Source organism: Ambystoma mexicanum, chromosome 2q (assembly GCF_040938575.1).
Source record: "Ambystoma mexicanum isolate Mex_15411 chromosome 2q, UKY_AmexF1_1, whole genome shotgun sequence".
NCBI classification, from domain to species: Eukaryota; Metazoa; Chordata; class Amphibia; order Caudata; family Ambystomatidae; genus Ambystoma; species Ambystoma mexicanum.
In genome coordinates, this window is record NC_090924.1 from 99469155 (window position 1) to 99482823 (window position 13669).

At 46.9% G+C, this 13669-nt stretch overlaps 1 protein-coding gene across 1 annotated transcript in view; it reads left to right on the plus strand.

Moving 5' to 3' along the window:
• Positions 1 to 13236, plus strand: part of NTN3 (netrin 3) — a 234460-nt gene extending 221224 nt beyond the window's left edge. Inside the window, exons 6-7 of the mRNA XM_069646937.1 lie at positions 5243 to 5317; positions 9704 to 13236. Of these exons, the coding sequence (XP_069503038.1) occupies positions 5243 to 5317; positions 9704 to 10032 (404 nt within the window). The 3' untranslated portion in view covers positions 10033 to 13236. The remainder of the gene's footprint in view (positions 1 to 5242; positions 5318 to 9703) is intronic.
• The last annotated feature ends 433 nt before the right edge of the window (positions 13237 to 13669 follow it).

The following is a 13669-nucleotide window of genomic DNA, read 5'->3' on the forward strand; positions in this document are numbered from 1 at the left end:
ATTACAGTAAGAGAACTAAGGGGAGTTTAGGAATGAACGACGGGTTGGTCTGTAGCACCCCTTTCTCTCTTTGAAAAACAATGAAGGGCTTGGAAGTGGAAAGAGACTGAAACTCGCCTACTCCGAGTGCTGACCTAACATCCAACGAAAGTGCTCTCTTCCAATTAGATTTATACCAGCCAAGACCATTGGCACAAAGGACTTGGGCGCAAGAGTGGACAGAACCATGTGGCACCCACACTGGTAGGAAGAGATGCTTGAGCCCCTTTAAATAGCGGTTCACAAACGGATTGGAAAGGGAAAATTGAGTATTTTCCAAACTCTGGTACGCAGTTATTGACGAAAGATAAATCTAACATGAGTCAATGGCCAAGCATGACCTAGCCAGGTCTGGCACAAAGGAGACAACGGAGTGCAGCCCACACAAAAGATTATTCACCTTGTGGTTCATAGCCTACTATCAGAAGCAGGACCGCTTACTCTTGTACTGACTCCTGGTGATAGGCCTCCTGGATGCCATGATAATAAGCAAATTGTTCTCTGAAAGGCCCAGGTGACACAACGTCAAATGCTCTTGTATGAGACCAACAAGTGTACAGATTGGGGTGGTGGGTGAGGGGGAATCTTCCTCTCTACTTGCGACAGAAGATCCGTTTGGTGAGGTAATCAGACAGGAAGCACCCGTGCCATGCTCTGGAGGTCTGAGAACCAAAAAAATGGAGGACCGTCGCGGGATCACCAGGGTTATTTGGAAGTACTTCAAGGCTTAGTGACTGGTCTCTGGTATTGAGCAAATTATGAAAGATTAATTCATTAATTAATTAAGGCCCAAAACTTGCTGATTGATCCATGAAGGAGTGGAATTTTGAAGAAAGAATAGCAAAGGAGGACATCCTATTGAATCCTGTACTCAAGCCCAACTGCAAGGAAAAGTGAGGACATGTCCCCTTCTGTTGCACTGCATGCGCGTCCACCGATGTGGGGCCCTGACCTTGAGAAAAGATCCTAAGCCGTTTGCGGGAGGAGTTCCCTCTTGTAATTGGGGGAATCCTGCCTCCTGACTAGGTCAGCTAGCTGATTGGAGGCTCCTGGGAGATCGCGGGTTTGAAAATGTATGATGTGGCTTATCACCCATTCCCATATGTCGACGGCCGCATGACCCGGGATCGGGGTGGGATTTGGCCTCACCCTCTTTGTTCAGGTAAACAATGACTATTGCGTTTTCAGGACTTGTACTGAGAGGCCCATGGTAGATGGAAGTAAAGCAGAAAGGGCATTGTAGACAGCTTGCAATTCCAAGCTTTGCTCTGGTGAGAGAGGCAGACAAAAACCCCAGCCGGCTACTGAAAGGATCCACAGGTTCAGAGATACTGCCCTCCAGATGCAGACAGATCCTCCCCCCTAACTGGTGTGGAATGAGGTGAGCAAGCACGCTTGATGTCCAGTTTGCCTAGGTCACATTCATCAAAGAGGTTGGGAAGAACCCTATGGGCGTCAGGCGCGCATGTTTATTGTGGGGTTAGAATGAAGACCAGTCCGTCTGTCATGCTCTCTTCTCAAGGAACCCTTTGAATCCTCTAAAGGATTTAGACCTGCCATCAAAAGATGTCTCAGCCAGGGGGCTTCTAAGGGGGCTTTGCTACTAATGACTTTGAGTGCTTGTCTTCTTTTTCAAGAGTTCCTCATCAGGTATGAAAAAGGTCAGGCCCTACATATGGAGGGTCCTGCATATTCTGTCCTGCGCATTGGCATTACATTGTGTGGCCCTCATAAAGGCCTGACAGTGAGTTGCTGCGCCAATGAGCATGTTGCCAGCCACCATGGCAACTAGATGGCTGGCCATTGATTGGAGGAGGTCCTGAGCTACCTGGCGACCCTCGGCCAAGCCAGCTGTGAACAAGTGTCTTTTTTCTGCCAGGGAGAAGTGCTTGAACACAGCAAGAACTTCCTAGAGCCCTTGGCTAGCTGCAGACATTAAGCATTATTTTGGCAAAACTGAAGGGAGCCATTTTGAAAAATCTGACCCACTCCATCTAACAATCCTTCTGTTCAAGGTAGAAAATTAATGAGGCTTCTGTTGCAAATTCGTAGGCTTCGCTTGGACATCCTGTTGGACAGGGGATCCTCTCAACCTCTCGGCACTCTTTGTAGCCGACTAGAGGGAACAGACCCCCACCAGAGCCACGGCGACTCAGACACTGGAATCTCTAAAAATTGCCAAAGGCCCTTGAACCTCTCTTGAAATGCACGAGCTGACCCCAAAATGCTATAGATGCTGGGCACCAAGATGGACCCTGCAGCCCTGTGAGCCACGGGTGACTATAGAGCAGTGGAGAGAAGGTGGGCGGCAGGCCGTCTGTGGGTTGCAGCAACATCTCTGTCGGTGCCGTCCATTGAACTATTGAGGCAAAAGGGACCCACCCGAGTCAGGCTGAGGCCTGGGAACGAGTGGTCGAAGTGGGCCGCAGTGGCTGGGAGCGGGGCTCATCTACTTTTTAAAATTAAGTTTGACTGTTCGTATAGTTTTATTTGTTTGTTTATTTATTTATGGCACATATAATCAAATAATTACTTTGTCTAAGTTCCATCATAAAATATTGCTAATATAAATAGAATCCATATGCTTCAGAAAAAACTGAAATAGAAAACACATCCAATTCACACACCAAGTTCATAAAAAATAACCATTAAATAATCACCAAAATTGACCATAGTTTAAATAAACCGTTCCGGAATGGTTTCATTTTAAAATAAAAGTGTAGGAAGAAGCAGAAACTTGCACTTTCAGTGCACTGCACTGAACGTTCCCTTAAACAGCAGGTGCATGTGTTTGGGGGCTTTGTATTGTGCGTGTGAGGGGGCGTGGTGATGGGGTATGTGGAAAGCGGGGACAGGCCAGCAGGGAACAGAGTACAACTACTTCTTTTAGTACACTTCAACCACTGCTGGGAACCCTTGAAAAAGCTACCCCTGGTGGCCACAGGGGGGCTTTGGTCATAGGAAAAGAAGCGGGTGACAGTTCACGCTCCTTTGGAGCGGAGCACTGTTTCCTATTTTGGTTACGTGTTGCCCAGAGTGTGGGGCGAATGGTGTAGACCACCGAGGTAAGGGAATCTCAGAGTGGTCAACAGATGCCAGCGAGGGCCTAGTTTCATTGTAGGGACCCTATTGGGATCTTAGCATTATTCGCTTTTTTTAAAGGGTCACAGATTTTAGTCTGGATTGCGCAGGGTCTTGTATTAAAATAGATTTGGATCCCTTTCAAGTCAGATACGAAAAATCCATTTAATCTGCTTGGCCACTCCTTTTTAAGCCAGGCGTCTTTTAAAAGGGTCATAGCTGGTAATGTCAGATACTTCTTGGACCTGGCACCCACATATTGTTTTGAGCTCCCCGTCAATGTCTTATACCACTTAAACACTGCTGGGTGACTCATGTGATAATAGAATTCGAAAAGTGCGCTTCTCAATTAGATCAGAATAAGGGTGACCTAAAAAATATATTGAATGTAGGGGAAAGGGTCAAAGAAGGAACATGAAACCATGAGGAGAGTGTTGATGGTGGTGATAGCTGGATTTCAGGGTTGGTGATGGGGGTTCGGGTTGCTAGCACACACCCTAAAGGGACAGTATAAAAAAAAGTGCCCTGAAGCAGGTAACCTTTTTTCTGCCTAATTGATTTTTTTTTTACAAACGTTGTAATAACAAAGAACACTGTGAGTTCTTGAAACTCCCCAATCCTTGGCAGATTTCTCCCCCAAAAACGCGCAGGCCCAGCATGTCAAGCAAAGCCTGGACCCACCAGCTAATTTAGGAGAAACAAATAAATCTCAGATCCCCCACACTGGCCCATTGCATATCTGTTACCCCTGCCTGTCATTGTGTGTTATTAATGCTTATACATATTTGTTTATCTATATGTATGAATTCATATCTGTTTCTTTATCATAGGGGAGCAGTTGCCTCCCTTCAGTTATGGTGTCAAACCGGTTCACATAGACCTTTCCCAAAATACTCTTGCTATGAACTTTGGACTCACTGGATAGATTTATGTGAACAAAATGTTTGTCTCGGGTCTCGGGTCCCCTCCAGGGCAAGTCGTGGAAATGGAGGAGAGTCAGGGAGGAAATACAAAAAGGAGGCAAGTATGGGTTCAAGAAGCGAGTGCCAGTGGAGGCAGGGAACACTTTTACATTTGCAAGCTTTTCCCGGTTACATGGAAATCGGCAGACGCTGCGTTATGGTGGGAATCTCTGTACTCTTCTTTACCGCAACAATGATTATCAGGATTGATTTCCAGGGGAATAGAGGACTGCATCCCTTGAGCCATGCATTCTGAGCGCGATAAATTATCTTGTGAATAAAAAGAGGGGGGAGGGGAAGAGGAGGGAACAACCAATAGTCTATGGACCTCTGGGGCTTAGCCGTTGTCTTTCTAGCCTGCAAAGAGGAGGGATCTGATCTACGAGGATATGTGTTTTTTTAAAAATAATTGGTGTAACAAGTAGAGTGAAGATGGCAAAACCAGTGGAGCCTGAGGTTGCTTTCTAAGACCCTGTGTGTTTTTTAATAATTGGGGCAACATGGACAGAGGGCACGGCCAAAGGCCATGGCAAACGGTCATGGCTGAAATCCATGGCCGGTGGACCTTGAGGCTGCAGGCCGTGAACATATGCCAAGGCTGAGGGGATCTGGTTCGGCACATGGGATGGGGTACAGTTCTCGGGCGAGTATTCCGGGGCCACTGGCCATAGCCAAAGGCGTTGGTGGCCGGTTGGCTTCCCTCTTTTTAAATCATTGGTGCTACATGTACAGTGGCCAGCGAGCCCTGAAGAAATTATAGTATGACAATACCCTTGAAATTCAGTGAAAAAAAACTTTAACTAAATGAGAGTTAAGGTGATCTGATTTATTGCAACGATACCCCTGAAATTCAGCGTGTGTAGGAATTGATGACCATTGATTGTGGATTTAGCACTCTCCGCTGCATATCCTACTAGCATAGGCATGATATCACAGAAGGGATTCCCAGTGAGATGCAAAACAACATCACAGGGGATGCTGAGTTAAGATGGCCATCACTTCCCACGTCTCCTGAATTTGGAGGGTTTTGTTGTGATAAATCAGATCACCTTCACCCTCTCTTAGCGTACGCTTCTGGCTGGTCAATGTAGTGAGACTGTGTTAAAGAATCCCTTAACTCCTCAAACAGCCAACATGTTTCTGTCTTTCTGTCTTCCCAGATTGTGAAACGTACTGCAAGCCGCCAAAGGGAAACTACAAGATTAACCTCAAGAAATACTGCAAAAAAGATTACGGTGAGGATGAACAACATTTAATGGCAAGGACATGTTCCCAGCCTGCATTTAACCCCACCCTACCTTCTTTCTGTATACCTAGCTCAAACTCCCTTCTACATGTTTGCGGCTAAAAAGTTGCCGGGAAATGGGAATCAGTGAAATGGGATGCGAGCAAAATGGAGTATACCTGTCATTTATCCTTTATAAAGTGCAGCATCTGCCACTCTTGCAGTCTCTGTGAGCTCACACCTGTCCTCGGAGAGTATCGGAGTGTCCTCTGCAGAGTATCGGAGTGTCCTCTGTAGAGTATCGGAGTATCCTCTGCAGAGTGTCGGAGTGTCCTCTGCAGAGTATCGGAGTGCCCTCTGTAGAGTATCGGAGTGCCCTCTGCAGAGTATCGGAGTGTCCTCTGCAGAGTATCGGAGTGCCCTCTGTAGAGTATCGGAGTGCCCTCTGCAGAGTATCGGAGTGTCCTCTGCAGAGTATCGGAGTGCCCTCTGCAGAGTATCGGAGTGCCCTCTGTAGAGTGAAGGTTTTCCTATTTGGCGAGTCCCTGTGCGTGAGTGTGTCCATACATGCAGAGATCTCAAGTTTCCCAGTTCCCGGTGCGAGAAAGCTACACAGTTCCCCCTTTTTTCCTGGAATTCAGGGAATTGTGGTCCCAAATTTAAAATGGAAAGAATAAAACCACAATTTCTAGAATGCCAAAAAAATAAAACGTTGCTGGATGGCTTTTCAATGCATGGAACTGTGAGATTTGAGAGCTCTGCACATGTCTGTACATATGAGTTTGTTAGTGTCCCCACGTGTGCAGCCACACAGGAAGTCAGGTGACTATTCCATTAGTGCCCTAGTGCCAAATTACACAATTGTTTTATTCCCGCCTACCACTGCAGAAGCGTGCACATGGAAATCATTCCAACCACCCCACAAAAGGAGCATCTTCTACAGTCTAGAAGCACCTGTGTACAGGCGCGTTATAAAGGATTTATCATATCATACCAAAGCGCCTTGCTACTTTCCTTCCAACGGTGTCTCCAGCTTTTCCTCGATGATAGCTACGGAGCCAGAAACACACGTGGGAATAATTGTCATCCTCCTATGCCTAGGGAGCATGGGCTAGCAGGTCAGGCCAGTGTTCTCTTTTTCTGGCAAGATCGTCTTGATTGGTTGTTCCCTTTTTACCGTGTGACAGGTGTGCTGCACAATGTCCGAATGCTGCTCCAAGGGTGCGCGATGTAGAGCCGCGGTAGTTGAGAAGCGCTGCAGGCATATCCCGTAGGTTCAGTGATGTCTAGCTTCCTTGACATCTTTCCTTTTCCTTCAATGTCTTTGTTCTTATATCATTCCATCTAGTTCTGGGAACTATACAACAACTCTGGAAGTGTATGTTAGAATGTTCCTCAACGCCTAGGCCATTGCGTCGCACCCCGTGCCACCTGACTCACTAGACGACGTTTGCCCCTCTCCTCCCCGCAACCCTCTTCTGTGCCCCTCTGTATCCTACCCCTGCTAGATATCTGTCCAGTTGTTACCTCTGAAAAGTACTCTGGTATGCATCTTTACTGTTGTAAACCTCTGTAAAGCGCTCTGTTATGTATCTGTATTGTTGTATACCTCTGCAAAGCGTTCCGTTGCTTCTCGAAACTCGGTCCGCGCTCAATAAATACAATAATAATAACTATCACTTCTATTTCTTCTCTCTCTCTGTTTCGCTTTCTTCCTTGCTCTTTCTTGCTATTACTTTCTTTTATCTCCTTTCTACTTCTTTCTTTCTTCTTTCTTAATCTTGCTCTTTATTTCTTTTTTTTCTGCTGTTTCCCTTTCTCTTTAGTATTTCCATCCTTCTTTCTTTCACTCTCTATGTCCTGCTTCCCTCCCTTTTTTCAACTCATAACACAAACTCCACCACGTCGAAATGTTTCCCCGTTGTCATCTGTGGAATACTCTAATGGGTGATGCATTGCAAAAGCTGACATATCAAACTAAAATCCTTCCAATCTGGCTTAAATAAAAAAACCAAGCTTACTTCCTGTCTCTCAATAGCATGATCAGAGCAATTAGGATCTATTATTGCGATGGCCGAAAATGCCGACCCCATTACACCACATATATATGCGGGGGGAGACCCCCGCTTTCCCACCCATATTAATATTATATTCTATACCCTCCCACATATATATGGGCTGTAAGGCGGGGTCCCAAAAAAAACAAATCGGCATTTTCAGCCGTCGTAATTTTGAGAGCGACTTTTTGGTACGATTCCGAGCAATTACATACCAGAACTTTCCAGTGTGCAGCAAAGTCTTGCACTCCCCCCAGCTCCCATTATGAATGAAGACTGGAGGTATTATGTCTGAAGGAAGCCCGTTGAGTGGCACAATAGTTCATATTGGGGCATGAGGCACGATGGTATAAGATTTCTTCATAAATAAAATTCTGTAAGGAAATCATTTTATGTTACTTCACCCAAAGAACCTCTCCACAGTATCAGAATCCTTTCAAATCAATAGCAATATGTTATTTATAACGTGCTTAATACCCAGAAGTTTCTAAGCGCGGACCTGGGGATCGAACCTGTGGTGCTCCGTGACGTCTTGCCTCCAAGGTGAGCACGTTGACCCTGAGCTATCCTCCCGCGTCACCTATCTCCAAAGTTCCTCCGTGGACCTCCAAGCACCTTTTCATTTTTACATTCCACCATTTCCTTGGTGTCGGAGCATCTTCTTAGTGGCCCACCATTAAAGGCCTGTGAGATGGGGGCTCAATCAGGGTCACCATCACAGGGAAAGGCAGTCATGTGGTCTTTAAAGGGTCGAGCATGGGTTGTTCAAACTGCCAGTGGTGTTCCCCGCACAGATTTTTTCCCATTGTGATGAACTGGCGGAAAAGCGTGGGGTGATGCGAGGGTACAGGCCACAAGAGAGAGGACACAATGATGACATTAATTGTAGGCATGTCATGGCGGGTGCGGGTGAAGAAAGTCAATATGTAGGGTTCCTAGGATTGTGAAGTTGGAAGATGTGAAATGCTTTGGTTGCGTTGTGTATGGTTAAATGCAGGCTGGGAACATGTCCTTGCCCATTGGATCTGCAGATGTTATGCTGTCGATCAGTTGGCGGCGTTGTGAGGGTTTGTATCTCTCAATCCCTCGCATATCCGCCTCCTTATGCCCCCTAACCCCTATCTGGGCTGAGCTTTGCTTTCGCTCTTCTCTATGCATCCCCGTCACTATGGGAAACCCTTTCTCTACCCTCTTCCTCTCGTGCTGGCTTCTACTCCCATCCCACCAGAATCCACATCATAGAAAATGGACTACAAACAAGGGCAACTGACACCATATATTATGGAAGGAATGTTAAAGCCGGTCCATTCTGAGCCAGCGAGCCATGCCAAACCCTCAACTTTCACACCCAATGAGACAGCAGTCTGCATCAAGACGCCACCAATTATCTAAAAATGCAGCATAACATCCACCTCCTTCACTTTAATTATCCTTACTTCACTTTGCTATCTCCCTTTTAATATTACTATCCTCCTCTTTTACATCATCCTCTCTCGTTCCCTTACTGTCGGATCTCCCATTATGTCCCTCCCATTACCATCTCTCTCTACTACTCCCATCTTTCATAGTTGCATTACAATATTTGCGCTTAATAGCGGCGAGTGGTTTCTTGCTTCCGAGACAAACGCGTTGCAGCTGAGCTATCCTTCCTTCCCAAGTGGCATCCACTTCCTGCACTCTTACACCTCCCTGTCGCCTTCCAGGGTCACTCTTCTAAGCTCTCTTTTACTCTTCCACCGCCCTCTGTCCCTCCTACACCTTCCTCTCTCATCTTTAGTCATCACTCTTTCAATCTTGTGCCTCCACCTTTCTCTGTCGTGCACTTCTTTCAGTCTTCCTTCCACTGCTCTCTTTCACCCTTGCATTTTCAGTCTACACTCAGGCACCTCCCTCACTTGTACATTCCTAGGACACTCGTTGATCACACCAATTCACTCTTAAATTCGCCCTTCATTCTTAAGAGTTCTTACAACAACCTTACCCACTTTCATATATCTCTGACACATTTACATTACACTCTTAAATCTCCCTTCACACTTACATCTCTCAACTTCACATGTACATCTTACCATCTTCTCTTTTCAATTGTACATTTTGCTCTTTCCCTCATTGACTTACATTTCCCTTCTACACTTGTTTGTCTCTCTCCTTCGCCGAGGGTGGCGTACCCTGCCCATGTGGCCTGACCTGTACCCATTTGTACTTGTGCTGCAGCTGTTTGGTTGTGTGATGGATGCTTGGCCGTTGGCTGCCTGACCTGTGCCTTTGCGTTTGTGCATAAGAGAAGCATGCCCCGCCTTTGCACCCTTACTTACTGTACACCTTCTCTCTCTCCGCAGTGGTACAGGTGAACGTGCTGGACATGGAGACTGTTGGAAATTGGGCCAAATTCACCGTCAACGTACTCTCCGTCTACAAATGCCGGGACGAGCGGGTCAAGCGGGGCGACAACTTCTTGTGGATCCACATGAAGGACTTAGCCTGCAAATGCCCAAAGATCCAGATCAGCCGGAAGTACCTGGTGATGGGCACCGGCGAGGGTCTGGCCGAGCGCCAGGGCCTGACTGCCGACAAGACCAGCGTGGTCATTCAGTGGAGGGACACGTGGACGCGGCGCCTGCGGAAGCTGCAGCGTCGCGAGAAGAAGGGCAAGTGCCTGAAGCCGTGATCTGCGCAGGCTCACTGCGCCCTTCCTGACAAGGCGTGCACATGGCGGCAGGCTGCGGCCCGGCTAGACTCTGTACATACCTAGCACTAAGAGGACCTTCCTGTGTGTATAGTGTATATTTTGGCAACAATTTCACCCAGAACTTTTTTTTTTTTAAACTATAAGTGCAGTAACAAAAACAGACGCTTTGCTAACAAGGAGCCGAAGGACAGAGAAAGCCCCTGAATGGGAAGCTGCGATGAAGGCGAGTCGCCAAACTGATTTGAATACCAGATCTGCGTGTCTACCTGGCCTCATCCATGTATGCCTCCCAAGTCCTTCTTAACCAGATTTTGCTTGGTCTGTGCCCATCTGGCCCATGGGATCTTCTCAAACTGGGTTCTTCATGAAGCTTTCCTGGATCCCGCATTCAGCGTGCTCCTTGTGGCATGAGTCTTTGCAGTAGGGGTTCCCCCTTTTGCCTTTCAGCTGTGGGTGTGCAGTGCAACAGCTGATCCTTGTCCAAAATAGCACCAAGAATGTTGCGATTTTTTCACAAACATTTTAAACAACAAACGACATGTCTCCCTGACCTGATCTCGTGGATTCCGGGGCCTGGATCTCTGAGGCATGGAGATTCAGCTCCCTAACTAGGCAGCGAAAGAACAGACACACTCCGGGCTCATCATTCCCAGACTCTTGAAGACCCCTGAGGCATAGACGACCCATAGTGACGTCTACCGCGCAACACAGATATCAACACCGACCTGGCCTGAGGCACAGCCTACCATAGAACCCCTGAGGAGACTCGTACCAAGGTACCACATTCTACAGGGTCACTGATACACAAACAAGCCCACCTGTCAAACAGAGGCAAGCGGACCATTCTGCCCTTCCCATGCCACGGAAATGTTGCCGGTGCCTATTCAGGCAAAGTTCTCCGTAACCGACAGCCATGACATTTATTCCTGAGCCCCGGGGACATGTGACCTGCAGGCGAGAGAGCTGAAGACAGAGGCAAGGGCAGAGGAGCGAGCTCAACGCTCATGATATCGGCACAGGACACAGCAAAGTGGCGATATCTCAGAACAGGGGCAGTGAAGCGCTCTTACCATGGACACCGGAGCAGTGCCAGGACAGCCGGGGGGGAGCTTTCAGCACTGGTCTAGGGGAAGCAGCGCAAACTCAAGATGGGCACAGGGACAGTGGAGGGCTCTCAACACAGGTGTAGTGGGAGTGTACAGATGTCAAATCCCAATATATGGACAGTGGAGAAATATCCCATATACATGGAGAAACCCGAGGAATGTCGGCAAAACCATAAGGCGATACAAATGGGTCTCATTGCTAACTTATGGTCTATGGAAATGACAGGAAGTGGAAATATGTCTTGCAGTTACAAATGTTCTCTCTTTTTAGCCAATTGCATGTCAGCCCCCCTGAATGTGGTGTATGTAGATTTCTTCTCCCACACTTCTCTTTAGAAGATGCTTCCGTTACCCTCCTTCTACCACTGCCCTGCCCCCCACATTATTCCTCATTAATACCAACCCTTGACTTGTTCCTTTGCATAGTGGAGTACTTATACCCAGCATGCTTGGGTCAACCTCCACCAGCAGTGCCCGGGGTTGCTGGGCCGCACAGGCCTACATGTCTTCCTGCAGTCACTGAGGTGGCGGATGTAAAAACAAACTTTCTACAGAACATAGTGTAACATATATAAGTATGTATGTTTATCTTTTTTTTTTTTTTACAATGAATAGTTATTTTTTTAATACCTCACGCACAGTGGGGAATCGACTAATTCTATCTCAGTACGAGAATGAAGTTTGTTTTAATAGTTTTTGTATAAATATTGACATGGCTCCTTTGCAGATCCTTCAGCCCCACTTGCCTCCCACCCTCCAATAGCACCTGCCCATTTCACAAATGCTCCTGATTAAAGACTGTCGTACCCAATCACAAGGCAATATGGAAGCCATGTTATCCATTTCATAGTGGTCAATGTCATGTGTATCATTATTTATTCCAGACAGGTTGCTTAATCCATTTCAACGTCAGTTGGTGCTATTTTTATTCAATTTCTGAGAGAATTGACGAAGGAGGACATTTTATGAACTTCTGTGAAATTTGGTTATCCTTTTTGCCCTTGTTGTAGGGTAAACATGTCATTTCACAAACACCTGGACTGTCTTCCCTTTCCCAGCAGTGTTTATCACACAAAGTGTTTTCCCTGCCAGTGCATGAGATGCTCCCCTTGATCAATATATTTATATTTCATGATGATTCACTTTTCCATCAAACCGAATCTCAACTGCTTACCAATATCTTCCTGGTACTCTCCTCAAGTGTTTGATAACTGGAAGTGCTCTCCCGGTTCTGGAGTGTCCAGGGATTCTGACTAGTTTGCAAATCTGACCAGCGGTTCCCTCAGATAACGCCGGGGATAATCGCCTAATTTTCCATAGGATAGACCACCACAAGGACAGACTGTAGCACGCACGCTCCCACCTCTATTAAATAACATCGCCACAGAACCTGGCCACACAGTCACCATTTACTGTGATTGGTCAGTCGTCCATGTAAGTAACCTAAACATTGCAAAGCGGTATGGCGGCTTTTGTTCCAACAGCCGCAAGTTGGTTAATGGCTGAGACTTTGCAACAAGCTACTATTAAACTTGTGAGTGCCTCTCCTACCCTTCCATGGCCCCTTTTCCCCCTCGGGTGGGGGACGGGTTAGAATGGCAGGACAGACATGTTTTGACTGGCGGTCCTCTGGACTGGGTGGGTGGTAGTCACAGGATGTTCTGGCATGCACTTGTTGCAAAAAGAGGGCACTTTTTTTGAGGGTGTGGGCTCACTGTCTGCGCTTCACCATCGCCGCTGCCTTCTCTTGTACCCGAGAATGTGTGTAAGCTCCTTCTGTCTGCTTTAATCGCTCATGTGGCACAACTGTTGGAACCAGCAGGGGGGTGCAGGGCGCCTCCTTGCATTTCTAGTGCCAGGCGTCCTTCCTGGGGCACACCTCTGTTCTGAGCTTTGCTGTTTTTTTTCCCTTTCATGTTTAAATGGAAAGGTGGTACTCCAGTGGGACATCGACCTCTGACCCCTTCCGAAAAATGGAGCTGGCTCCAGACCACCCATCTCCTCTAACGACCATGAGAAAGTATGCCTGCAACTCATTCAATAAAATTATGTACCAGAAAATGGCAGTCAACCATAAGCATCAGCTTCCTTGTCTTACTTTTGTATCCTAGGCATTCTGCTTTTGTGAGCTGTGTGCCTGTTCATTGTTGTGCTGGACATTCTGTGTTGGAACTTGTGCTGTTTGAGAGGTGCTGTGCTGCGGGCTTATTCATGACTTCTGTGTGACTGGGTGTTGTTTTTATGAGCCGCTCCTTGCTGTTCGTTTGACCGTGGCGTTAGGTCACCTGGGAAACTATTTTCCATTTCTGTGCTTTGTTTTCCATTTTGTTTTATTTTAGTCTCATCTATTCAATGGAAGTGAAAGAGGACTACAGCAACCAGAACGCAGGTGATAGTAAAACGGAAGCCCAGGACAGGGACATGGTGTCGCTGTTGACATGGAGCAATTTGGTAACCTTGTTGTGATCACCAGATCTCTATTCGACTGGATCAAGAAGATCAACTTCCAC